This window comes from Ylistrum balloti, unplaced genomic scaffold, assembly GCF_031769215.1.
Source record: "Ylistrum balloti isolate Yb309-2 unplaced genomic scaffold, AGI_CSIRO_Ybal_v1 Utg373050, whole genome shotgun sequence".
In the NCBI taxonomy this organism is placed as follows: Eukaryota; Metazoa; Mollusca; class Bivalvia; order Pectinida; family Pectinidae; genus Ylistrum; species Ylistrum balloti.
The window spans coordinates 30,659-56,198 of NW_026783197.1; the positions used below are offsets into that span (position 1 = coordinate 30,659).

General features: G+C 37.9%; 1 protein-coding gene and 4 pseudogenes across 1 annotated transcript; all 5 read right to left on the reverse strand.

Moving 5' to 3' along the window:
- Nucleotides 1-7,898: 7,898 nt before the first annotated feature.
- Nucleotides 7,899-8,891, reverse strand: LOC132564854 (uncharacterized). The gene has a single exon (XM_060229476.1). The coding sequence runs from the start codon at nt 8,889-8,891 to the stop codon at nt 7,899-7,901; it is 993 nt and encodes a 330-aa protein (XP_060085459.1).
- An 802-nt stretch (nt 8,892-9,693) lies between these two features.
- On the reverse strand, nt 9,694-9,829 carry LOC132564856 (U1 spliceosomal RNA; annotated as a pseudogene).
- A 7,879-nt stretch (nt 9,830-17,708) lies between these two features.
- LOC132564857 (U1 spliceosomal RNA) lies at nt 17,709-17,843 on the reverse strand (annotated as a pseudogene).
- Nucleotides 17,844-24,280: 6,437 nt separating this feature from the next.
- Nucleotides 24,281-24,410, reverse strand: LOC132564858 (U1 spliceosomal RNA; annotated as a pseudogene).
- Nucleotides 24,411-25,414: 1,004 nt separating this feature from the next.
- Nucleotides 25,415-25,540, reverse strand: LOC132564855 (U1 spliceosomal RNA; annotated as a pseudogene; the record flags this gene model as incomplete).

Here is a 25,540-nt window from a genome sequence, read left to right on the forward strand (position 1 = left end):
ACATCCGGTATCCCCGGTAAGGTGCAATTATCCCTACGACCTTGATGGACATCGAAATTACTTGTTAACTTTGTATAGCAAGCTAAGTTTATGAATAATACTGACATATCTAGGAAAATGTCAATACGAAAATTGATCCAACGCATTTACATAGAAAAATAATGGAAAATGATTAAGATACAAATTACAGGGCGACAACAGGAGATATCAGCCCAAACTAAGATTTAATTTCAGTTCGTCCAGGTTGTACAAAAAATACCAGTAGTACTCCAGTATTCAGAGATGTTGGCGGGGAGACGGGTATAATCAGACTGAATGCGTAGAATGACGATACTAAGGAAGTGGAAGAGAAGAGAATCAGAAGTTGGTGACTTTCTGTCATATTTTTTAACACAACAAATATACCAGATAGATGATAAAGATTCTGCCACTAGAAATAAAACAAGAGACTTTAATTTTAGAGTAAGACTTACTGGGGAATGGAATCGCCAAAGAGCCGAATCAGTAGGGACCTTGTTGTCTGAGACCTGGTTTATTCAGGAATTAACCAAGGACACTAATGGTTGAACAAATGGACATTCATAAAATAGATGTGAACTAGTCTCAAAACCATCACAAAATGTACAATGTTTAGAGGACCCGACACCAAATTTGTACATTCGAAAGTTAACAGGTAAAATCTCGTGTACCATTTTAAATACAACATCTCTTGAGCGAGTATCTAAAAACTTAGACTTAATGACAACAGATAACAGAGTTACATAGAATTCCTTAGTTGTGACTGACTCAAAAGTGGACTTCGGAAAATCCTTTCTGTATTGTTTAAATACTTTATAAATACTCGAATAAAAGGTAGGGCACCAGCCACTATGTGGAAAATTATTATCAAAACTGTTGAAATACTCTCGAAAGCTTAGAGAGAGCCAATACATAGTAAAGTATCTCCATTTGGCCTCTGTATTTTTAAAAACAAAATCCTGACAATGCTTCAAGTAAATAGCTTGGAGTTTAGCTTTAATGTTTACAATAGCAAGTCCACCACTAGAAGGAGAGGCATAGGCTGTTAAGCGCGCAAGTGTCTCTGACTTAGAATTCCATAAAAATCTAAATAAAGTTCTCTGAAATAGTTCCAAATAATGCCTTGGCATTATGACGACAGTACCAATATACCAGAGTTTGCTGCACGCAAGGACCTTTATTACTATCGATTTTTGTGTTAAAGATAAGTTTCTCATTTTCCATAAATCTAAGGTCCTTGAGAATTTCCGAAAAAACCGGCTGCCAAATATCATCAGGGGAGATATTATTACCGAATAAAATCCCACAAATTCTATGTTTTTCAACCCAACTTATACCAAAAGGATGATCTGAACGTGATTTCCATTTCCCCAGCCAAATACCCTTAGTTTTCTGCTTATTTAATTTAGCCCCTGATGCCCTGCCGTACAAATCACACCAATAGAACAATTTTGAAATGGATGAATCAGTGCAGCAAATACCAGTACTGTCGTCTGCGTAAAGGGAAATTTTCGCCGACTTGGAGGAACCCGGTAATTTAACACCAATTATTTCAGGATCATCGTGGACCTTTTTAGCAAAGGGTTCCAAAACCAAAACGTACAATAAGGGAGATAAACTACAACCTTGCCTTACGCCACGAGTGATGGGAAAGGAGTCCGAAATAAACCCATTAACAATAACGGACGAACGGACATTTTTATATAAAAGTCTGACCCATTTAATAAAATCAGGACCAAAATTGAAAGCACGAAGCACTTTAAATAAAAAATCATAATTAACTCTATCAAAGGCTTTCTCCTGATCTAGAGAAATAAAGGCACACTTAAGGTCTTTTTGATCAACATAATCAACGATATTACGTAATAAATGACAATTTTCAAAAATAGATCTTTGCTTTATAGCACAAGTCTGGTCAATGCCAACAATTTGATCAATAACTTTACTTAGTCTGTTTGTTATCACTTTAGATAAAATTTTATAGTCAATGTTTAGAAGAGATATTGGCCTCCAGTTTTTCATATCAGAAGAATAACATGGGTCTTTACATAATAAAGAAATATAGGACATTTTCTGGGTGTCACTGAGCTCACCCCTCTGAAAAATTTCATTATATAATGAGACGAGCTGATCTAACAAATTAAAGAAAGTAAAATAAAACTCTTTAGTGAGACCATCACTACCAGGGGATTTATTATTATGCATGTGCTTAAGAGCGACTAAAATTTCCTCCTTCCCAATAGGACTTTCACATATTGACATATCAAGTTTGTTTAGTTTGGGAAGATTCTCACAAAAGGAATCGGACAACTCAAAATCGATGGCTTCCTCTGTAAAAATGTTTGTATAAAAATCACGAAAGGCAGCTAAAATGTCACTAGAATCTGAAACAGAAGAAGAATCAGGTAGATCGATTTTCTCAATAAACTTTTTCTACACTTGTCACCTTCCATTTTGAAAAAATAGCGTGAAGGTTTTTCCGAAAAATCAAAAAAAATTAGCTCTAGATCTAATCATAGACCCCTTAAAATTATCAGAGTGAAAATCTAATAACTGTTTCTTAATATGATCAATAAAGTCCACAGGTGACTGCCTTTCTAACCTAGACAACCTATTGTATTTATCTTGTAAGGATTTGACAACAGATCGCTTCACTTTAGCCTTACGTTTACAATACTCAATGATAAAAAACTTAATCACCGACATACAGTCATCCCAATTTTCCAAAGAAACAGGCTCGTCTTTGGTTAAGTCAAGCCAAAAAGTTTTAAAAGCAATCTGAAAACTTCTGTCATTTAAAATACTATTATTCAGTTTCCAATATGATGGACCAAACTTAGATTCTGAAAACAATTTGATTTTCAAACAGGCAAAATCATGGTCCGAACTACCAGACGGAAATACCTTGTTTTCTAGTCAATACTCTTTTAAAATGCAAGAAATATAAAAACGGTCTAAACGGCAAGATATACCATTACCATGCCACGTAGTGGTAACGACATTGGGGAAAAATGATCGAAATGTTTCAAACAACTTAAAATCATGACAAATATTTTGTAATAATTTGCTACCAGGTAGCCCACGTTTTGGATTACCGCCAATTTTATCGAGAGAAATACATTCAATACAATTAAAGTCACCAGCGAAAACGACTGGCCTTCTACAGGAAAAATGATGTAAAATATCCTCAAAAAACAAACACCGCTCCTCATCAACATTAGGAGCGTACACATTTGTAATTCTGAACTCGCTATTAAAATATTTAAAATCAACGCACATGACCCTACCATCTTTGTCCATATGAAATTTCTGTAAGTCAACATTAATAAAAAAAAACAATACAGCCCCGGAGCCGTGCACGCTCACGAGCAGTCAGCTTAACAACAAATAACTTATGATTAGCGAATACTACTATCACCAATAGAAATTGTAAAAGAAAACGGATAGAAATAAACGATAATGTAAAACTAAAATGCGGAACATGGCAAGTATGGCGCACACAGCAAATACCAGAATATGTCTTCAGCAAAAACCAACAAGATATCATGTATGAAGCTAACAAGAATAAACAGGTACATCTTACCTGCGCAGTCAATTGTCCGGAGACGCGTGCTAATATACAGAATAAATAAAATATGATATAGGAAATACACATTAACAGCAAACTTTATATTACAAATCAAGGTATTGTTTCTACAAAAATTCATACCATTGCTAATAAGGAGGAAATATTTGTTTATTGAAAGGGCTAAGGTAAGTAGAAGCAAAAATACTAATCTATGAGTGCAAGCTAACAAGGCATGAAATCGAGAAAACACGTGAAGTTGTCAAGTAAAGAAAACATAGCACAGGTGAAAGTTTAAGTGTAGAAAAAGCTGACAATACGCAACATTCGACCAAGGTAAATCGGTGCTGTAATGTGGTATTCATAAATGAAAGGGCAATAACATGCACGCATATTACAACAAAAAATTGACTTTAAACATGTTTCGCGGGTAGATCTATCGAGATAAAAATCATTATCTAGCCGAATAAAGAAATGAACAAAAATAGAACATAAAAAAGGAGAACAAAGAAAAATTATATTTACTGTAAACACCATATAGGTTAGAACATAGTCCAGGGATATGCTAGGGTCAATCAGGAATCGCATTGTCGATTGGAATATTTAAGTCTGTTAATCAAAAACAAAACGAAACACTCGCGAACCAGGGTGACCCTCGTCGATTACCAGTTCACCCTCGCTCTCTTCTGACTGGTTGTCCTCGTGATAGTCCATTGTAGATTCTGGAAGCTTCTGTCCCGGGACTAAGTCACCATTGGACAGAACCATAGGGGAAAAAGCGGAATGCCTGCCCTTCTTTGAAGCCTTCTGGAATCCCTCCTCGTCGACTTCAGGACCTGACCTCTTGGTGGATTGGGCGTTGTTAACACTGCTCCCTCCGGACGAGGGGCTCGCAGTATCCTCCGTTGGCCGTTGCGAAGGTTCCGCTGACACGACCTCCTCCGGTGCAGGAGGGGGATCTGCGGCAGCACTCAGCAAGGTCATCTCCGGTACAGCAGTGGTGGACTGGGAGACTTTGGCAGCATAGGACATACGAGTTGTCTGTTCAGGTCAGCCACCTTCCCGAACATTCTGCTTCTGTATGGGATCAAATCCTGATCGCCTTCCCTAATAACAAGGGTAAGGACACGGGTTCCGGTCTCCAGGCTTACTTCTCCAATGGTCGTGGTTTCTCTGGAAACATGGACTACTTTCCCATAATGTCCGTCAAAATGTTCCGCAATGGCGTCATCGGATATCCAAGATGGCAGCCATTGCACACGGATGGACAAACGACGTTGGTCACACCGTTCCGGGACTAAAGAAAAGTATGTCTCTTTCATCGGACCCTTCTCAACAACACGACCAACATAAATCTCTGACCGCAAGGTAACAAACCAAGTGTTTGGAGCCTCACACCGGAAAACGGTAATTATCTCTTCACCCGGGAGCCCTGATGCTAGTAGACACTTCACTATTTCAAACCTAGTGACGCTGTGTTTCCTGGGACCGGTGACGAACATTCTAACCGACTTCTTCAACACACCAACATCAATGAAATCCATGCTGGTTTTTCTTTTTCATAAAAATTTTATTTACAAATACATTAAAAGATGGTAACATCACAGTATAGCGGCAAATTTGAAGTAACAATGAATATGTCATTCCTGGTTATACTTGGATGAAAAAAAAGAAAAAGTATTGCATTAATGCATAGATTTGTAATATGTAAATGAGAAATTCGATATAAGCACACATCATTGCATTGACTACTAAAACAATGAACCTGAAATGTACGTTAATTTACCGAAATGTTCGAAAACATTAAAAACTAATTTCACATGTTTTTTTATCTACATCTACAAGGGGAGATTAATAATAAGAACATCTTCTTTCACATTACAGAAGATTTGTGTGGTACACCAGTACTCAGAAAAGAGATTTTTGGGGAAACTGGCAAAATCGGACCTTATACGCAATACTACATTATTTAGGAAATGACAAACAAGAGAATCGGGAGTAGGAGATTTCTGGTGATTTTTTTTTTGGAACAACGAATCTGCCAAATAGTTGATAGAGATTCTGCAACTAGATACAAGATCAGAGATTTTAGTTTCAGAGTTAGATTGACAGGAGCATGAAAACGCCACAGTGCCGAATCAGTAGGGACCTTCTTGTCTGAGATCTGGTGTATCCAAGAGTTCACTAAATTTAAAAGAGACTGAATGAAATAACACTCATAGAACAAATGTGATATAGTTTCAAAGCCATCACAAAATATACAATATTTTGAGGGATCAATCCCAAACTTATACATTCGAAAATTGACTGGTAGTATGTCATGAACTATTTTGAAAACGACATCCCGGGCTCGGTTATCTAAAAACTTATTTGAAACATTACGAAATACCGGCACAAAATCCACCGTAGGAAAGACTTTCAGGACACGAGGTGGCTTGATAATTTTAGACAATAAAGAGGTGTAAAAACACTTGGTAGTAAAGGACTCAAAATTAGAGTCGGAGAAATGATCACGATATTTCTGAAATACTTTATTATATACAGTAGAATAAAATGCCGGGCAACAATCACTGTGAGGAGAGTTATTATCAACAAATTTGAGAAAATCACGAAACTGCAAAGAAAGCCAATACATTGTAAACCTTCTCCATTTTGCATCGGAAGCATTATAGATAAAATTCTGACAATGTTTCAGATAAAATGAGTGTAATTTGACCTTGATATTAACAATAGCAAGACCACCACTGGTGGGGGAGGCGTAGGCCGAGGAGCGCAAGTGGCTCCCTTTTTGAATTCCAAAGGAATCGAAACAGAGTTCTCTGGAAATGTTCCAAATAATGCTGAGGCATTATGAAAACAGTACCTGTATACCAGATCCTGCTGCATGCAAGGACCTTTATAATAATAGATTTTTGCATCAAAGATAATTTGCGCATTTTCCATAAATCTAAGGTCCTAGAGAATTTTTTGAAAACCGGCTGCCAAATATCGTCAGGGGAAATACCATTACCAACCCAAACTCCACAAATTTTATGCTTTTCTACCCATGTTATACCAAAAGGATGATCGGAACGGGATTTCCATTTCCCCAGCCAAATACCCTTAGTTTTCTGCCTATTTAATGTAGCCCCTGACGCTTTGACGTACACATCACACCAGTAGAACAATTTTTGAATAGATAAATCGCTACAGCAGATACCGGTACTGTCATCTGCATATAGGGAAAGTTTTGCTGACTGTGTGGAACCCGGAATCTTTACACCTATAATTTCAGGGTCATCACGAATCTTTTTAGCAAAGGGTTCCAAAACCAAAACGTATAACAGGGGAGATAAACTACAGCCTTGCCTTACACCACGAGTGATGGAAAAGGGGTCAGAAATAAAACCATTAACAATTACAGAAGAAAAAACATCCTTGTATAAGATACCAACCCATTTGATAAAATCGGGGCCAAAATTGAAGGCTTTTAGTACTTTAAATAAAAATTGGTAATTTACTCTGTCAAAGGCCTTCTCTTGATCTAACGATATAAAAGAACACTTTAAATCTTTTTGATTTACATAATCTACAATATTACGCAATAAATGACAATTCTCAAAAATGGACCTCCCCTTTATAGAACATGTTTGGTCAATGCCAACAAGTTTGCCAATCACTTTACTTAACCTATTAGTTATGACTTTAGACAGAATTTTATAATCGATATTCAAAAGAGAAATAGGTCTCCAATATTTCATATTAGAAGAATGTCTTGGATCCTTACACAACAAAGAAATAAAAGACATTTTCTGGGAGGAACATAACTCCCCCTTTTTGAATATCTCATTATATAAAGACACTAATTTATCTCTAAAAATATCAAAAAACATAACATAAAATTCTTTAGTTAAACCATCAGAACCTGGAGATTTATTATTTTTCATATGCTTAAGAGCTGCTAATACCTCATCTTTCCCTATCGGCCCTTCACACATAATATTATCAAAACTAGATAAACTGGGAAGGTCTTTACATAACGAATCAGCTAATTTAAAATCAATTGGTTCTTCTGTGAAAAGATTGGAATAAAAATCCCGGAAAGCTGATAAAATGGTTAAAATAGGAGAGATTACGCCGAATATCGACATGCTTATGATATTCAACTAAAATTGGTAGAAAACAATACCACCAAAACAGAACAACACTTACTGTAAACACCTTTAAGGTGGGGAGAAACTCAAAGTCCGGGGACATGCAGGGGTCATTAAGGAATCGCAACACCGCCATAGTGATAGTAGAGAGTTCAGAGTCCGTCATCAAGGTATAATCACAATTACTCCAGGTCCTCATCGATGATCAGGTTGTCCTCAGACATGTCCGAGACACTATCTCCCTCACAGACCTGCTGACCCGGAACTAAGTCCCCATTGGAAAGAATAGCCGGCGAAAACGACGAATGCCTCCCCTTCTTGCTGATCTGAAACCCATCATCCGTGTCGGGGCCAGACCGCTTTGTGGTCGCCGAACCTTGTGGACTGCTCCCTCCGGTTGAGGAGCTCGCGGCAGGATCGCTCTCTCCAGGCGTCGCGGTAGGAAAAGGACCGCGCCCTCCGGGCGAGAGGCTCACGGTGGCACCACTCCTTTTCGAATCCTTAGGGCCTATGGAAGTTTCACCCTCTGAATGGGACGTCGGCGGTGGAAGAGGAGCCGTACACTGGATTACCTTTGCGTAGGTAGCCCGAGTCGTCGGCTCTGGTCTCTCTGGACACTGCGACCGCACGTGCCCTATCTGCTGGCAACGCAAACATATGGGAGGTCGACCAATAAGGGCAGTCCTCCCGAACATTCGCATTCGATGCGGGATAACGTCCTGTTCACCCTCCCGTATAATCAATGTCATCACTCTTGTGCCGGTTTCCAGGGAGACTTTTCCAATGGCCATCTTCTCTCGCTCGACGGACACCACCTTTCCGTAGAAACCATCGAAAAGGTCAGCTATGGCGTCATCCGACATCCATGAGGGCAGCCATTGCACACGGATAGTGAGCCTTCGCCGGTCACATGGATCCGGATGGAGGGCAAAGTGTTCCCTTTCAATGACACCTGCTTCAACTATGTTATTGACATCGCTTTCGGAGGCAACTGTGGCAAACCAGGAGTTAGGAGCTTCGCAACGGAACACCGACTTCAGGTTTTTGGGAACGAGACCGCCATCAAGGAGTGCCTTCACAATTTCGAATCTGGTGACAGAATTCCGTCTTGGTCCGGTTACGTGAAACCTCACGGAGCTCTTCAAAACATCAAGGTCTATATGCGCGTCAGCCATAGTGAAGAACCAGCTATATGACTACCTGGGGGAACTTTTTTTTTTTTAGTTTCATAAACTCATGCATTGTGCACTTGAAACATTTCATATCTCTGCACATCGGCCCACACATACTGAAATATGTTAAAACTATACATGTCCACGGAGACAAGATCCTGCAGATTTCTTCTGTTATTAAGCGAATAATACAACACTATTCACGAGTTTTATACGATGCAAAGATTACATCAATTGTATCGACTGATTTTGTTTAGATGCCCTTTTCTCTCCTACCGTTACTGCTATGCTTGCTTGTTTGATCTTTCATACCGAAATATTCCACTGATTGCTTTGTAATCCTTGAGTCTACTTGGTCGGGCCGTTCATTCAGATATATTTCATGAAAATCTGTGTACTCCCTGTGTCCTTTTATTTGGCGATGAAGGCGTTGCCATCCTATGATTCTTAGAACAATTGCGATCTTCTGAGGAAGTTGTCTGAGCTGCACTTGAGATGAGTTGTTCGAAATATTTCACATTTCATTTGCATTACCACGATCCACCTCTGAAAAGCTGTTTGAACATTTCTTATTTGTAGCAAGTGATCCTGATGACAATTGAAATGCAATGTAATATACAAATATGATTTGCAATGCAAGGTGGTCTGCAGTTAGAAAACACTAGTTATTTGGCCGTCGATATGCTGTTTGCAAGTGGTATAATTTGCTGCAGAATGCAGTGTTTGTGCACTTAAGTGGTGATATTAGTACAGGCTTGTGACGAACGCCACGTGTAGTGTATTTGTATTATTGCTTGTTTATGGACGAGGGTTAGCGCGAACGCAGACCCCCACACTAAAAAATAGCGTACCCGAGTAATCCGCATTTGGGATTATCGCAGGGTTCAGCCCGACCGGAGTGCAATGGAAGGGCCTCGACCTGGGGGAACCTTTTTAAGTTTCATAAAAAGTTTATTAACATATATACAGGTAAAAACGTCACGAGACAGACCCTAATGACGCCAGCGACTGATGTACAACCGGTAGCCCCGGTAAAGTGCCATTATCCTTACATCCTAAGATGGACAAGATATGTAAACGAAGTTACCTGGTTACACGATAGTTAACATAATTAATATGTTAAGAATAATGACAATCATCGGTATTAATTGATATAAGTCACAGCAGGTTTCTTGGTTATAACGGGAGATTGATGTTTAGGTCGTCATCCCGCAAGGTACAGAAAATATCAGTAGTACACCAATACTCAGAGAAAGTGTTTCTGGAAAAGCGAGTAAAATCAGACTTAATGCGAAGAATAACATTGCTGAGAAAGTGACAGACGAGAGAATCAGAAGAAGGAGATTTTTTGTCATATTTTTTAACACAACGTATATGCCAAATGGACGATAGGGATTCTGCCACTAGAAAAAGGACAAGAGACTTTACTTTTAGAGTGAGACATACTGGTGAATGAAAATGCCAAAGTGCCGAATCAGTTGGGATCTTGTTCTCTGAGATCTGGTGTATCCAAGAATTTACCAATGATACTAACGGCTGAATAAATGGACAGTCAAAGAATAAATGTGAAATGGTTTCAAAACCAGTAAAGAAAGTACAAAATTTACAGGATTAAGCACCATATTTATACATTCGAAAATTCACAGGTAAAATCTCATGTACTATCTTAAAGACAACATCACGTGAGCGAGTATCTAAAAACTTATTTGAAATATTGCGAGAAAAAATTTTAAAATCAACAGTTGGAAAAATCTTCACAACTCGTGGTGCCTTAGTAATACCAGCTAATAACGCAACGTACAACTCTTTGGTTGTCCCAGACTCAAAATTAGACTTGGGGAAGTCTTTTCTATATTTCTGAATAAAATGTAGGACACCACTCACTATGTGGAATACTATTGTCAACAGGTGAAAAATATTCTCGAAAATGTAATGAGAGCCAGTACTTGGTAAAATACCTCCACTTGGCCTCGGTATGTTTGAAAACAAAATCCTGACAATGTTTTAGATAAATGGCTTGAAATTTACGTTTAATGTTAACAATACCAAGTCCACCACTAGTAATAGGCTACGGAGCGCGCAAGTGGCTCCGACTTGGAATTCCATAAAAATCTAAACAAAGTTCTCTGTAAAAGATCTAAATAATGCTTTGGCATTATGACGGTAGTACCAATATACCAAAGTTTGCTGCAAGCAAGGACCTTTATAACTATGGACTTTTGTGTTAAAGATAAATTTCGCATTTTCCATAAATCCAAGGTCCTTGAAAATTTCCGAAAAACTGGCTGCCAAATATCGTCAGGAGTAATGTTATTGCCAATTAAAACCCCACAAATCTTATGTTTTTCAACCCAACTAATGCCGAAAGGGTTATCTGAACGTGATTTCCATTTCCCAAGCCAAATACCCTTAGTTTTCTGTTTATTCAATTTAGCACCTGACGCTTTGCCATACAGATTACACCAATAAAATAATTTTGAAATAGAGGAATCGGAACAGCAAATACCGGTACTATCATCTGCATAGAGGGAAATTTTAGCTGACTGAGAGGAACCCGGAAGTTTTACACCAGTTATTTCAGGATCGTCACGGACTTTTTTCGCAAAGGGCTCCAAGACCAAAACATATAAAAGAGGAGATAAACTACAGCCTTGCCGTACACCACGAGTGATAGGAAAGGGGTCAGAAATAAACCCGTTAACAATAACGGACGAACAGACATTTTTGTATAAGATACTTACCCATTTAGCAAAATCAGGACCGAAATTGTAAGCTTCAAGTACCTTAAATAAAAATGTATAATTTACTCTATCAAAAGCTTTCTCTTGGTCAAGAGATATAAAAGCACACTTTAAGTCTTTTTGATTAACGTAATCAACAATATTACGAAAAAGATGACAGTTTTCAAAAATAGATCTATCTTTTATCGCGCAAGTTTAGTCAACCCCAAGAAGTTTATCAATAACCTTACTTAACCTGTTGGTAATAACCTTGGAAAGAATTTTATAATCAATATTCAGGAGAGAAATGGGCCTCCAGTTTTTCATACTATCAGAATTACATGGATCTTTACATAATAACGATATCAAAGACGTTTTCTGGGTGTCACATAGCTCACCCTTCTGAAAAATGTCATTGTATAATGTGACAAGATGATCTCCTAATAAATAAAAAAAAAAGTAAGATAGAATTCCTTAGTGAGACCATCACTACCAGGGGACTTATTGTTCTTCATATGCTTGATAGTAGCTAATATTTCCTCCTTCCCTATAGGACCTTCACACATTGACATTTCAAGTTCGTTCAGTTTGGGAAGGTTATCACAAAAAGAGTCAGCCAACTCAAAATCGATATCTTCCTCGGAAAAAAGTTTGGTATAAAAATCTCGAAAGGCCGCTAAAATGTCACTGGAATTAGTAACACAGGAAGAATCAGGTAAGTCGATTTTCTCTATGAATTTCTTCTTACCCTTATCACACTCCATTTTAAAGAAATAACGTGAAGGCTTTTCAGAAAAGTCTAAACAATTAGCTCTAGACCTAATCATAGACCCCCTGAAACTATCAGTATGAAAATCAAGTAGTTGTCTCTTAATAGACTGAACTTGGTCAATAAAGTGTCCAGGTGACTTTTTTTTCTAAATTATACAACTTATATTTTTCTTGTAAAGATCTGACAACAGAACGTTTAACTTTTGCTTTACGTTTACAATATCCAATAATGAAATATTTGATAACAGATTTACAATTATCCCAATGATCTAAAGACACAGGCTTATTGTCAGTTAGATCAAGCCAGAAATCTTTAAAAGCAATCTGAAAGGCTCTATCGCTCAAAATACTATTATTAAGTTTCCAGTAAAAGGGTCCAAACTTATCCTCAGAAAATAGTTTAATTTTTAGAAGAACAAAATCATGGTCGGAACTACCAGACGGAAAAATTCTATTCTCTAATAAATGCTCTTTCAATATACATGAAATATAAAATCGATCTAAGCGGCATGAAGCACCATTACCATGCCAAGTAGTAGAAATGACATTCGGAAAAAGTGATCTAAATGTCTCAAACAACTTAAAATCATTACACAGATTTTTTATTGAAACACTACCAGGAAGACCACGACTGGGATTACCACCAATCTTATCAAGGGAATTGTTTTCAATACAATTAAAATCACCAGCAAAAATGATGGGCCTTCTACAGGTAAAATGATGTATAATATTATCAAAAAATGCCCGACGCTCCTCATCAACATTTGGGGCGTATACATTAATAATTCTGAACTCGCTATCATAATATTTAAAATCAACAAACATGGTCCGTCCTTCTCTATCAAGATCAAACTTTTGTAGTTTTACATCTATGAAAAACAAAACAGCTGTGCCCTTACTATTATATGAACCGAAATTCCATATTGCTTTACATTTCAAAAAACTTTCAATCTTTTTACCGACAAACAAGTTAGAAACATGAGTTTCTTGTAACAATACAACATGTGCATTATGATTATGTTACAGGATTAATGCGTGCTTTTCTCCTGTTCTGAGGAATTAGCTCTGTGTAATAGAGAATTGAGGCTTCTTTGAGTTTCCGATGTTTATTGTTGAATGTCGAATAAAAAGTGCGACCTTTACATCAATACAAATGAATTATACCTAAACTAAACATGTATCGAATTACATACAATGTGCTTAACGCCTAGATGTTTACCAAATAAGTTATGGATTTAAATGACAAAATGTTGCGCGAGCGCTTACAAGTTACATAAAGACATTAACCGGCCAAGGCCAGTTATCGGGTACCTACTATTAAAATACATATAACAATCATCCACAAAACATTATGAATCGTATACTCCCTTATAAGAACTGCTTCCGTGCTCCAAATCTCTAATCCTATCCAAAATTAACGATTATGTTATTTCGATAAAACCGCGAGCACAACGGAAGTTAAACATAAGCTATAAAATTAGAATCAATTCCGGAATGACCAAAATATCCGGATTGACTCAATTTATCATCAAATTTATACAAAAATAAAATGTTCTTTTATCATCTATTAAAAATCAGTAATTATTTACATATGAAAGCTATTTACATTAAACTATGAAGAAAGCAAAATAATACTTTGCCAACTGGAATAAAAATAATTTCTATTCTGACAAAGTACATGTACCTACACCAATCCATTATAAATTTAAATGGTTTTCTTGAATAATACAAAAATAGCAATAACATTATTTAAATCTAAGCATGGCTAAAAAAATCAAATATCTATTTACATATTTGCTATTAAGAAAACATAAGAAAATTTAAGTAGACTTGAACCTGTGTAATAGAGAATTGAGGCTTCTTTGAGTTTCCGATGTTTATTGTTGAATGTCGAATAAAAAGTGCGACAATCAAGGTTGGAACCCCAGATATACCTCAAAACGGTGAGTGGTCAATTAACCAATCAAATATATAATTACCTAGCCAATCAAAAGGATGTTTTACAAAGATTTACTTGAAAACTATGCGCATGTCACGCGTCCTATACCTGTTACAATTTGCTTTTGCGTAAATCATACATAAGCCGAAAAACCATCTGTTTGTTTACGTCCATTGACACACAATGGTTGACGTAATTAGGAGTTACACTTTTTACCAATCCTGTTTAGAAACAGTTTTTCTTAGACATGTTAATTGTATGTAGACCTAACATCTTAGCATCAAAGCTTGTAATACAAGTGACTAATTGACTCTAAACTTACAAGTAAATAAATGGATTAAAAATCCACACAGGATTAATAACGAAACCCAACATGACAATGCTAAATATACAATAATTATAAAGGTTAGATTATAAATATAAAGTTTAGATTACCATTTTCTTTATTCTTTTATCAAATGTAAAGTTTAAATAAATTTAACGAAATTTCAAAATGTACACTGAAAAGGCATGACAGTTATGTACAAAATCATTCAGCTCATATTGTAGGATAAAAACCCGTTACAATTCCATGTAATTAACAATATCCATCATTATAATTTATTTTTGGTAGGTATAATCTATACAAGATACAAGCAGAAGAAAAAGTTAAGTGGAAGGAGAGAAAGTTAACAGGTAAGTAAAAGCACAATCGCGCAAAACGGTCTGCAGCCAGGAGAGGAAAATAAAGTAAACACATTCAAAACACAGCAGACAACTGTATAAGCAGGTGATCCTCATCCGCAACACAGGTAAGTTATCCGAGTGCACGAGTGCGACTCGTCGATACACGCGCCCCAAAAGGATTGGCTGAGCGTATGCCTGTGAAAAGTCAGCTTAACAACAATATGATAATAACAATAATAATAATAATTATGAACAAATGCGGTAATGTGACAACATTGGTAGGATTCGCAAACAATTAAAATCAAAGTAGTGGACGTTAGGCAGTATTGGTAAATATATATTGATATATAAAATGAAAATGCTGTATTAATACGTAAAGCTGACAATACATAAGTACTTTCTACTGGTAAAGACCTCTGCGTAGGAGAAAGCTAACAAAGCTCTTACAGGTAAAAACACGCGTTGTTGTATGCTAGCAATTATACAGGTAAAAATACAACTGGCGATAAGCTGACAATGCATATCAATATAAGTATAACATTGAATGATAACATCAGTTAAATAATGAAACAAATCAAACATACAGTTACTGTAAACACCTTGTAGGTGAAATGATAACAATAGTCCAGGGACAATGAGGTCAAATATGGAATACAATGCCACCGCCATAGTCCGATAAAGGGCTCAAAACCGAGTAAACTGAAATTTACCCAGATCCTGTGTTCAATAACCAGGTGATCCTCATCTCGACATGTCGGAATCACTCCGGTGTCATACATCTGTGTCCAGGTACAGGTTGCCATTCTGACAGGATGCCCACACATACTGAAATATGTTTCCCCTTACATGTAACCCTTTGGAATCCGGCATCATCCGGGGCCCGGGCGCTTTGTCGGTAGGGATGTTGGGTTCGCTACTTCCATCAGGGGCACGAGACCTGATACGTGTCGGAAGAGACTCTCATGGCATCCCTCCGGATTTTGGGTAGCGGGACCTTTTCCCTCCGGGCGAGGGGCTCACGGTTGATCTGTTTAGCTGTGTTCCACTGACTCCTCTTGTAATCCAGTCTAGGGTCGTTCATTCTGAGATATATGGGCTACCTTAGTGTCCTGTGTCCTCGGGTTTCCCGGGACATGAAGGCGTGTCCGACCTTCCTTGGGAGGTATCTGAGGAAGTTGTCTGAGCTGCACTTGAACAGTCTGTCGCGATAATATCCTTCCTGGTCGCCTTCCTTTGCAGTAACGTGACAATTCTTGTCCCCGTCTCCAAAGTGACTTTCCCTATGGAAGTCTTTTTCTAGCTATGTTAATGACCTTTCCATAGTAGCTATCGAAATGGTCCGCTATGGCGTCATCTGATATCCAAGACGGGAGCCACATTACACGCAAAGATATCCGGCGTTGGTCGCATCGCTCCGGTGTAAGTGCGAAATAAGTGTCCTTCATAGTACCTTTCTCTACAATACTGTCGACCACTGCCTCGGATTGCAAAGTAACAAACCAGGTGTTTGGAGCTTCGCACCTGAACACGGACACAATCTCCTCCCCGGGAAGTCCACCATTCAGTAATCGCTTCAAGACTTCAAAACGTGTAACAGTGTGTTTCCTTGGACCGGTGACGAACAACCTGACAGACTTCTTCAAAATATCGATATCGATATGATCCATACTTGTAGCAGTGGTGGCCATGATAGCGGTATCCCCTGTACCAGGTAAGTATGAGTTGTTTCGTTACTGATACAGTATAAGAACTTCATCTAAGCTGACGAAGTCGGGGTTACGCAAAATTATCATACTTTTGTGAATAACAGTTTACTATTTACAATGTTTCATCTCGCATTTCATCAATAATACATCCGTTATGTTGCCAACAAATTTGCAGATAATGTCGAATTAAAACAAGAACCATAACCTAATCCAAGATGATGCCATTTGTGTTCATCAACATATTAATTAATCTTGACAGGGGAGATCAATCAGTGTCATGCATTGTGCACTTGAGACATTTCATATCTCTGCACATCGGCCCACACATACTGAAATATGTTAAAACTATACATGTCCACGGAGCCAAGATCCTGCAGATTTCTTCTGTTATTAAGCGAATAATACAACACTATTCACGAGTTTGATACGATGCAAAGATTACATCAATTGTATCGACTGATTTTGTTTAGATGCCCTTTTCCCTCCTACCGTTACTGCTATGCTTGCTTGTTTGATCTTTCATACCGAAATATTCCACTGAATGCTTTGTAATCCTTGAGTCTACTTGGTCGGGCCGTTCATTCAGATATATTTCATGAAAATCTGTGTACTCCCTGTGTCCTCTTATTTGGCGATGAAGGCGTTGCCATCCTATGATTCTTAGAACAATTGCGATCTTCTGAGGAAGTTGTCTGAGCTGCACTTGAGATGAGTTGTTCGAAATATTTCACATTTCATTTGCATTACCACAATCCACCTCTGAAAAGCTGTTTGAACATTTCTTATTTGTAGCAAGTGATCCTGATGACAATTGAAATGCAATGTAATATACAAATATGATTTGCAATGCAAGGTGGTCTGCAGTTAGAAAACACTAGTTATTTGGCCGTCGATATGCTGTTTGCAAGTGGTATAATTTGCTGCAGAATGCAGTGTTTGTGCACTTAAGTGGTGATATTAGTACAGGCTTGTGACGAACGCCACGTGTAGTGTATTTGTATTATTGCTTGTTTATGGACGAGGGTTAGCGCGAACGCAGACCCCCACACTAAAAAATAGCGTACCCGAGTAATCCGCATTTGGGATTATCGCAGGGTTCAGCCCGACCGGAGTGCAATGGAAGGGCCTCGACCTGGGGGAACCTTTTTTTTATTTTTTTTTAAGTTTCATAAAAAGTTTATTAACATATATACAGGTAAAAACGTCACGAGACAGACCCCAATGACGCCAGCGACTGATGTACAACCGGTAGCCCCGGTAAAGTGCCATTATCCTTACATCCTAAGATGGACAAGATATGTAAACGAAGTTACCTGGTTACACGATAGTTAACATAATTAATATGTTAAAAATAATGACAATTATCGGTATTAATTGATATAAGTCACAGCATGTTTCTTGATTATAACGGGAGATTGATGTTTAGGTCGTCATCCCGCAAGGTACAGAAAATATCAGTAGTACACCAATACTCAGAGAAAGTGTTTCTGGAAAAGCGAGTAAAATCAGACTTAATGCGAAGAATAACATTGCTGAGAAAGTGACAGACGAGAGAATCAGAAGAAGGAGACTTTTTGTCATATTTTTTAACACAACGTATATGCCAAATGGACGATAGGGATTCTGCCACTAGAAAAAGGACAAGAGACTTTACTTTTAGAGTGAGACATACTGGTGAATGAAAATGCCAAAGTGCCGAATCAGTTGGGATCTTGTTCTCTGAGATCTGGTGTATCCAAGAATTTACCAAGGATACTAACGGCTGAATAAATGAACACTCAAAGAATAAATGTGAAATTGTTTCAAAACCAGTACAAAAAGTACAAAATTTACAGGATTCAACACCATATTTATACATTCGAAAATTCACAGGTAAAATCTCGTGTACTATCTTAAAGACAACATCACGTGAGCGAGTATCTAAAAACTTGTTTGAAATATTGCGAAAAACAATTTTAAAATCAACAGTTGGAAAAATCTTCACAACTCTTGGTGGCTTAGTAATACCAGCTAATAACGTAACGTACAACTCTTTGGTTGTCCCAGACTCAAAATTGGACTTGGGAAAGTCTTTTCTATATTTCTGAAAAATTCCATAAATATAAGAATAAAATGTAGGACACCACTCACTATGTGGAATACTGTTGTCAACAGGTGAAAAATATTCTCGAAAATGTAATGAGAGCCAGTACTTGGTAAAATACCTCCACTTGGCCTCGGTATGTTTGAAAACAAAATCCTGACAATGTTTTAGATAAATGGCTTGAAATTTACTTTTAATGTTAACAATACCAAGTCCACCACTAGTAGTAGAGGCATAGGCTACGGAGCGCGCAAGTGGCTCCGACTTGGAATTCCATAAAAATCTAAACAAAGTTCTCTGTAAAAGATCTAAATAATGCCTTGGCATTATGACGGTAGTACCAATATACCAAAGTTTGCTGCAAGCAAGGACCTTTATAACTATGGACTTTTGTGTTAAAGATAAATTTCGCATTTTCCATAAATCCAAGGTCCTTGAAAATTTCCGAAAAACTGGCTGCCAAATATCGTCAGGAGTAATGTTATTGCCAATTAAAACCCCACAAATCTTATGTTTTTCAACCCAACTAATGCCGAAAGGGTTATCTGAACGTGATTTCCATTTCCCAAGCCAAATACCCTTAGTTTTCTGTTTATTCAATTTAGCACCTGACGCTTTGCCATACAGATTACACCAATGAAATAATTTTGAAATAGAGGAATCGGAACAGCAAATACCAGTACTATCATCTGCATAGAGGGAAATTTTAGCTGACTGAGAGGAACCCGGAAGTTTTACACCAGTTATTTCAGGATCGTCACGGACTTTTTTCGCAAAGGGCTCCAAGACCAAAACATATAAAAGAGGAGATAAACTACAGCCTTGCCGTACACCACGAGTGATAGGAAAGGGGTCAGATATAAACCCGTTAACAATAACGGACGAACAGACATTTTTGTATAAGATACTTACCCATTTAGCAAAATCAGGACCGAAATTGTAAGCTTCAAGTACCTTAAATAAAAATGTATAATTTACTCTATCAAAAGCTTTCTCTTGGTCAAGAGATATAAAAGCACACTTCAAGTCTTTTTGATTAACGTAATCAACAATATTACGAAGAAGATGACAGTTTTCAAAAATAGATCTATCTTTTATCGCGCAAGTTTGGTCAACCCCAACAAGTTTATCAATAACCTTACTTAACCTGTTGGTAATAACCTTGGAAAGAATTTTATAATCAATATTCAGGAGAGAAATGGGCCTCCAGTTTTTCATACTAGTAGAATTACTTGGATCTTTACATAATAACGAAATAAAAGACGTTTTCTGGGTGTCACATAGCTCACCCTTCTGAAAAATGTCATTGTATAATGTGACAAGATGATCTCCTAATAAATCAAAAAAAGTAAGATAGAATTCTTTAGTGAGACCATCACTACCAGGGGACTTATTGTTCTTCATATGCTTGATAGCAGCTAATATTTCCTCCTTCCCTATAGGGCCTTCACACATTGACATTTCAAGTTCGTTAAGTTTGGGAAGGTTATCACAAAAAGAGTCAGCCAACTCAAAATCGATATCTTCCTCGGAAAAAAGTTTGGTATAAAAATCTCGAAAGGCCGCTAAAATGTCACTGGAATTAGTAACACAGGAAGAATCAGGTAAGTCGATTTTCTCTATGAATTTCTTCTTACCCTTATCACACTCCATTTTAAAGAAATAACGTGAAGGCTTTTCAGAAAAGTCTAAAAAAAATTGGCTCTAGACCTAATCATGGACCCCCTGAAACTATCAGTATGAAAATCAAGTAATTGTCTCTTAATAGACTGAACTTGATCAATAAAGTGTCCAGGTGACTTTTTTCTAAATTATACAACTTATTATATTTTTCTTGTAAAGATCTGACAACAGAACGTTTAACTTTAGCTTTACGTTTACAATATCCAATAATGAAATATTTGATAACAGATTTACAATTATCCCAATGATCTAAAGACACAGGCTTATTGTCAGTTAGATCAAGCCAGAAATCTTTAAAAGCAATCTGAAAGGCTCTATCGCTCAAAATACTATTATTAAGTTTCCAGTAAAAGGGTCCAAACTTATCCTCAGAAAATAGTTTAATTTTTAGAAGAACAAAATCATGGTCGGAACTACCAGACGGAAAAATTATATTCTCTAATAAATGCTCTTTCAATATACATGAAATATAAAATCGATCTAAGCGGCATGAAACACCATTACCATGCCAAGTAGTAGAAATGACATTCGGAAAAAGTGATCTAAATGTCTCAAATAACTTAAAATCATTACACAGATTTTTTATTGAAACACTACCAGGAAGACCACGACTGGGATTACCACCAATCTTATCAAGGGAATTGTTTTCAATACAATTAAAATCACCAGCAAAAATGATGGGCCTTCTACAGGTAAAATGATGTATAATATTATCAAAAAATGCCCGACGCTCCTCATCAACATTTGGGGCGTATACATTAATAATTCTGAACTCGCTATCATAATATTTAAAATCAACAAACATGGTCCGTCCTTCTCTATCAAGATCAAACTTTTGTAGTTTTACATCTATAAAAAACAAAACAGCTGTGCCCTTACTATTATATGAACCGAAATTCCATATTGCTTTACATTTCAAAAAACTTTCAATCTTTTTACCGACAAACAAGTTAGAAACATGAGTTTCTTGTAACAATACAACATGTACATTATGATTATGTACAAAATCATTCAGCTCATATTGCTTAGACTTGGATAAAAACCCGTTACAATTCCATGTAATTATATTGATTGTTGTATTATTCTCCATCATTATAATTTATTTTTGGTAGGTATAATCTATACAAGATACAAGCAGAAGAAAAAGTTAAGTGGAAGGAGAGAAAGTTAACAGGTAAGTAAAAGCACACTCGCGCACGATCGGTCTGCAGCCAGGAGAGGAAGGTGAGTATAAAGTAAACACATTCAAAACACAGCAGACAACTGTATAAGCGTGATCAATGAACCGCAACACAGGTAAGTTATCGAGTGCACGAGTGCGACTCTCGATACACGCGCCCCAAAAGGATTGGCTGAGCGTATGCCTGTGAAAAGTCAGCTTAACAACAATATAATAATAATAACAATAATAATAATAATTATGAAGAACAAATGCGAATGTAATGTGACAACATTGGTAGGATTCGCAAGCAATTAAAATCAAAGTAGTGGACGTTAGGCAGTATTGGTAAATATATATTGGTATATAAAATGAAAATGCTGTATTAATACGTAAAGCTGACAATACATAAGTACTTTCTACTGGTAAAGACCTCTGCGTAGCTGAGAAAGCTAACAAAGCTCTTACAGGTAAAAACACGCGTTGTTGTATGCTAGCAATTATATAGTACAGGTAAAAATACAACTGGACGATAAGCTGACAATGCATATCAATATAAGTATAACATTGAATGATAACATCAGTTAAATAATGAAACCAAATCAAACATACAGTTACTGTAAACACCTTGTAGGTGAAATGATAACAATAGTCCAGGGACAAGCTGAGGTCAAATATGGAATACAATGCCGCCGCCATAGTCCGATAAAGAAAGTCCAAAACCGTTAACCGAGAAAATAGTAAAACCGAAATTTACCCAGACTCCTCGTCAATAACCAGGTGATCCTCATCCGACATGTCGGAATCACTCCGGTCGTCGATACATCTCTGTCCAGGTACTAGGTCGCCATTTGACAGGATGCCCGGGGATATTGATGAATGTTTCCCCTTCTTTGTAACCCTTTGGAATCCGGCATCATCTATGACGGGGCCCGGGCGCTTTGTCGGTAGGGATGTTGGGTTATCGCTACTTCCGGACGAGGGGCACGCGGCAGTACTATTCCTTTCGGAAGAGGGACTCTCGGTAAGGCTACTCCCTCCGGATGAGGGGCTCGTAGCGGGACCGCTCCCTCCGGACGAGGGGCTCACGGTAGAACTGTTTAGCTGTGTTGCCTCTGACTCCTCTCGAAGTGGCGTAGGGCCCATACCCGGGATGGACTGAGATGAAGACTGGGCTACCTTAGCGTAGGTAGCCCGAGTCGTAGGCTCGGGTTTCCCGGGACACTGAGACCTCACGTGTCCGACCTGCTGGCAGCGCAGGCAAATGGGAGGTCTGCCTGGAACGGTAATCAGGGCCACCTTACCGAACAGTCTGCGATAAGGTATCCTGTCCTGGTCGCCTTCCTTTATCAATAACGTGACGATTCTTGTCCCCGTCTCCAAAGTGACTTTCCCTATGGAAGTCTTTTCTCTAGCTATGTTAATGACCTTTCCATAGTAGCTATCGAAATGGTCCGCTATGGCGTCATCTGATATCGCAAAGATATCCGGCGTTGGTCGCATCGCTATCGACCACTGCCAATAACAGGTGTTTGGAGCTTCGCACCTGAACACGGACACAATCTCCTCCCCGGGAAGTCCACCATTCAGTAATCGCTTCAAGACTTCAAAACGTGTAACAGTGTGTTTCCTTGGACCGGTGACGAACAACCTGACAGACTTCTTCAAAATATCGATATCGATATGATCCATACTTGTAGCAGTGGTGGCCATGATAGCGGTATCCCCTGTACCAGGTAAGTATGAGTTGTTTCGTTACTGATACAGTATAAGAACTTCATTCCGAAGTCGGGGTTACGCAAAATTATCACACTTTTGTGAATAACAATTCACTATTTACAATGTTTCATCTCGCAGTCCGTTATTTCAAATTTGCAGATATAATGTCGAATTAAAACAAGAACCATAACCTAATCCAAGATGATGCCATTTGTGTTCATCCATATTAATTAATCTTGACAGGGGAGATCAATCAGTGTCATGCATTGTGCACTTGAGACATTTCATATCTCTGCACATCGGCCCACACATACTGAAATATGTTAAAACTATACATGTCCACGGAGCGATCCTGCAGATTTCTTCTGTTATTAAGCGAATAATACAACACTATTCACGAGTTTAAACGTGCAAAGATTACATCAATTGTATACTGATTTTGTAGATGCCCTTTTCTCTCCTACCATTACTGCTATGCTTGCTTGTTTATCTTTCATACCGAAATATTCCACTGAATGCTTTGTAATCCTTGTCCTCGGGCCGTTGCAAAGATATATTTCATGAAAAACTCCCTGTGTCCTCAGGCGTTGCCATCCTATGATTCTTAGAACAATTGCGATCTTCTGAGGAAGTTGTCTGAGCTGCACTTGAGATGAGTTGTTCGAAATATTTCACATTTCATTTGCATTACCACAAGTGAAAAGCTGTTTGAACATTTCTTATTTGTAGCAAGTGATCCTGATGACAATTGAAATGCAATGTAATATACAAGTATGATTTGCAATGCGAGGTGGTCTGCAGTTAGAAAACACTAGTTATTTGGCCGTCGATATGCTGACGCAACAATTTGCTGCAGAACAGTGTTTGTGCACTTAAGTGGTGATATTAGTACAGGCTTGTGACGAACGCCACGTGTAGTGTATTTGTATTATTGCTTGTTTATGGACGAGGGTTCGAACGCAGACCCCCACACTAAAAAATAGCGTACCCAGTAATCCGCATTTGGGGTGACCGGAGTGCAATGACCTGGGGGAACCGCCTTGCTGATCACGGTATCCCCTGTACCAGGTAAGTATGAGTTGTTTCGTTACTGATACAGTATAAGAACTTCATCTAAGCTGACGAAGTCGGGGTTACGCAAAATTATCATACTTTTGTGAATAACAATTTACTATTTACAATGTTTCATCTCGCATTTCATCAATAATACATCCGTTATGTTGCCAACAAATTTGCAGATAATGTCGAATTAAAACAAGAACCATAACCTAATCCAAGATGATGCCATTTGTGTTCATCAACATATTAATTAATCTTGACAGGGGAGATCAATCAGTGTCATGCATTGTGCACTTGAGACATTTCATATCTCTGCACATCGGCCCACACATACTGAAATATGTTAAAACTATACATGTCCACGGAGCCAAGATCCTGCAGATTTCTTCTGTTATTAAGCGAATAATACAACACTATTCACGAGTTTGATACGATGCAAAGATTACATCAATTGTATCGACTGATTTTGCTTAGATGCCCTTTTCTCTCCTACCGTTACTGCTATGCTTGCTTGTTTGATCTTTCATACCGAAATATTCCACTGAATGCTTTGTAATCCTTGAGTCTACTTGGTCGGGCCGTTCATTCAGATATATTTCATGAAAATCTGTGTACTCCCTGTGTCCTCTTATTTGGCGATGAAGGCGTTGCCATCCTATGATTCTTAGAACAATTGCGATCTTCTGAGGAAGTTGTCTGAGCTGCACTTGAGATGAGTTGTTCGAAATATTTCACATTTCATTTGCATTACCACAATCCACCTCTGAAAAGCTGTTTGAACAGTTCTTATTTGTAGCAAGTGATCCTGATGACAATTGAAATGCAATGTAATATACAAATATGATTTGCAATGCAAGGTGGTCTGCAGTTAGAAAACACTAGTTATTTGGCCGTCGATATGCTGTTTGCAAGTGGTATAATTTGCTGCAGAATGCAGTGTTTGTACACTTAAGTGGTGATATTAGTACAGGCTTGTGACGAACGCCACGTGTAGTGTATTTGTATTATTGCTTGTTTATGACGAGGGTTAGCGCGAACGCAGACCCCCACACTAAAAAATAGCGTACCCGAGTAATCCGCATTTGGGATTATCGCAGGGTTCAGCCCGACCGGAGTGCAATGGAAGGGCCTCGACCTGGGGGAACCG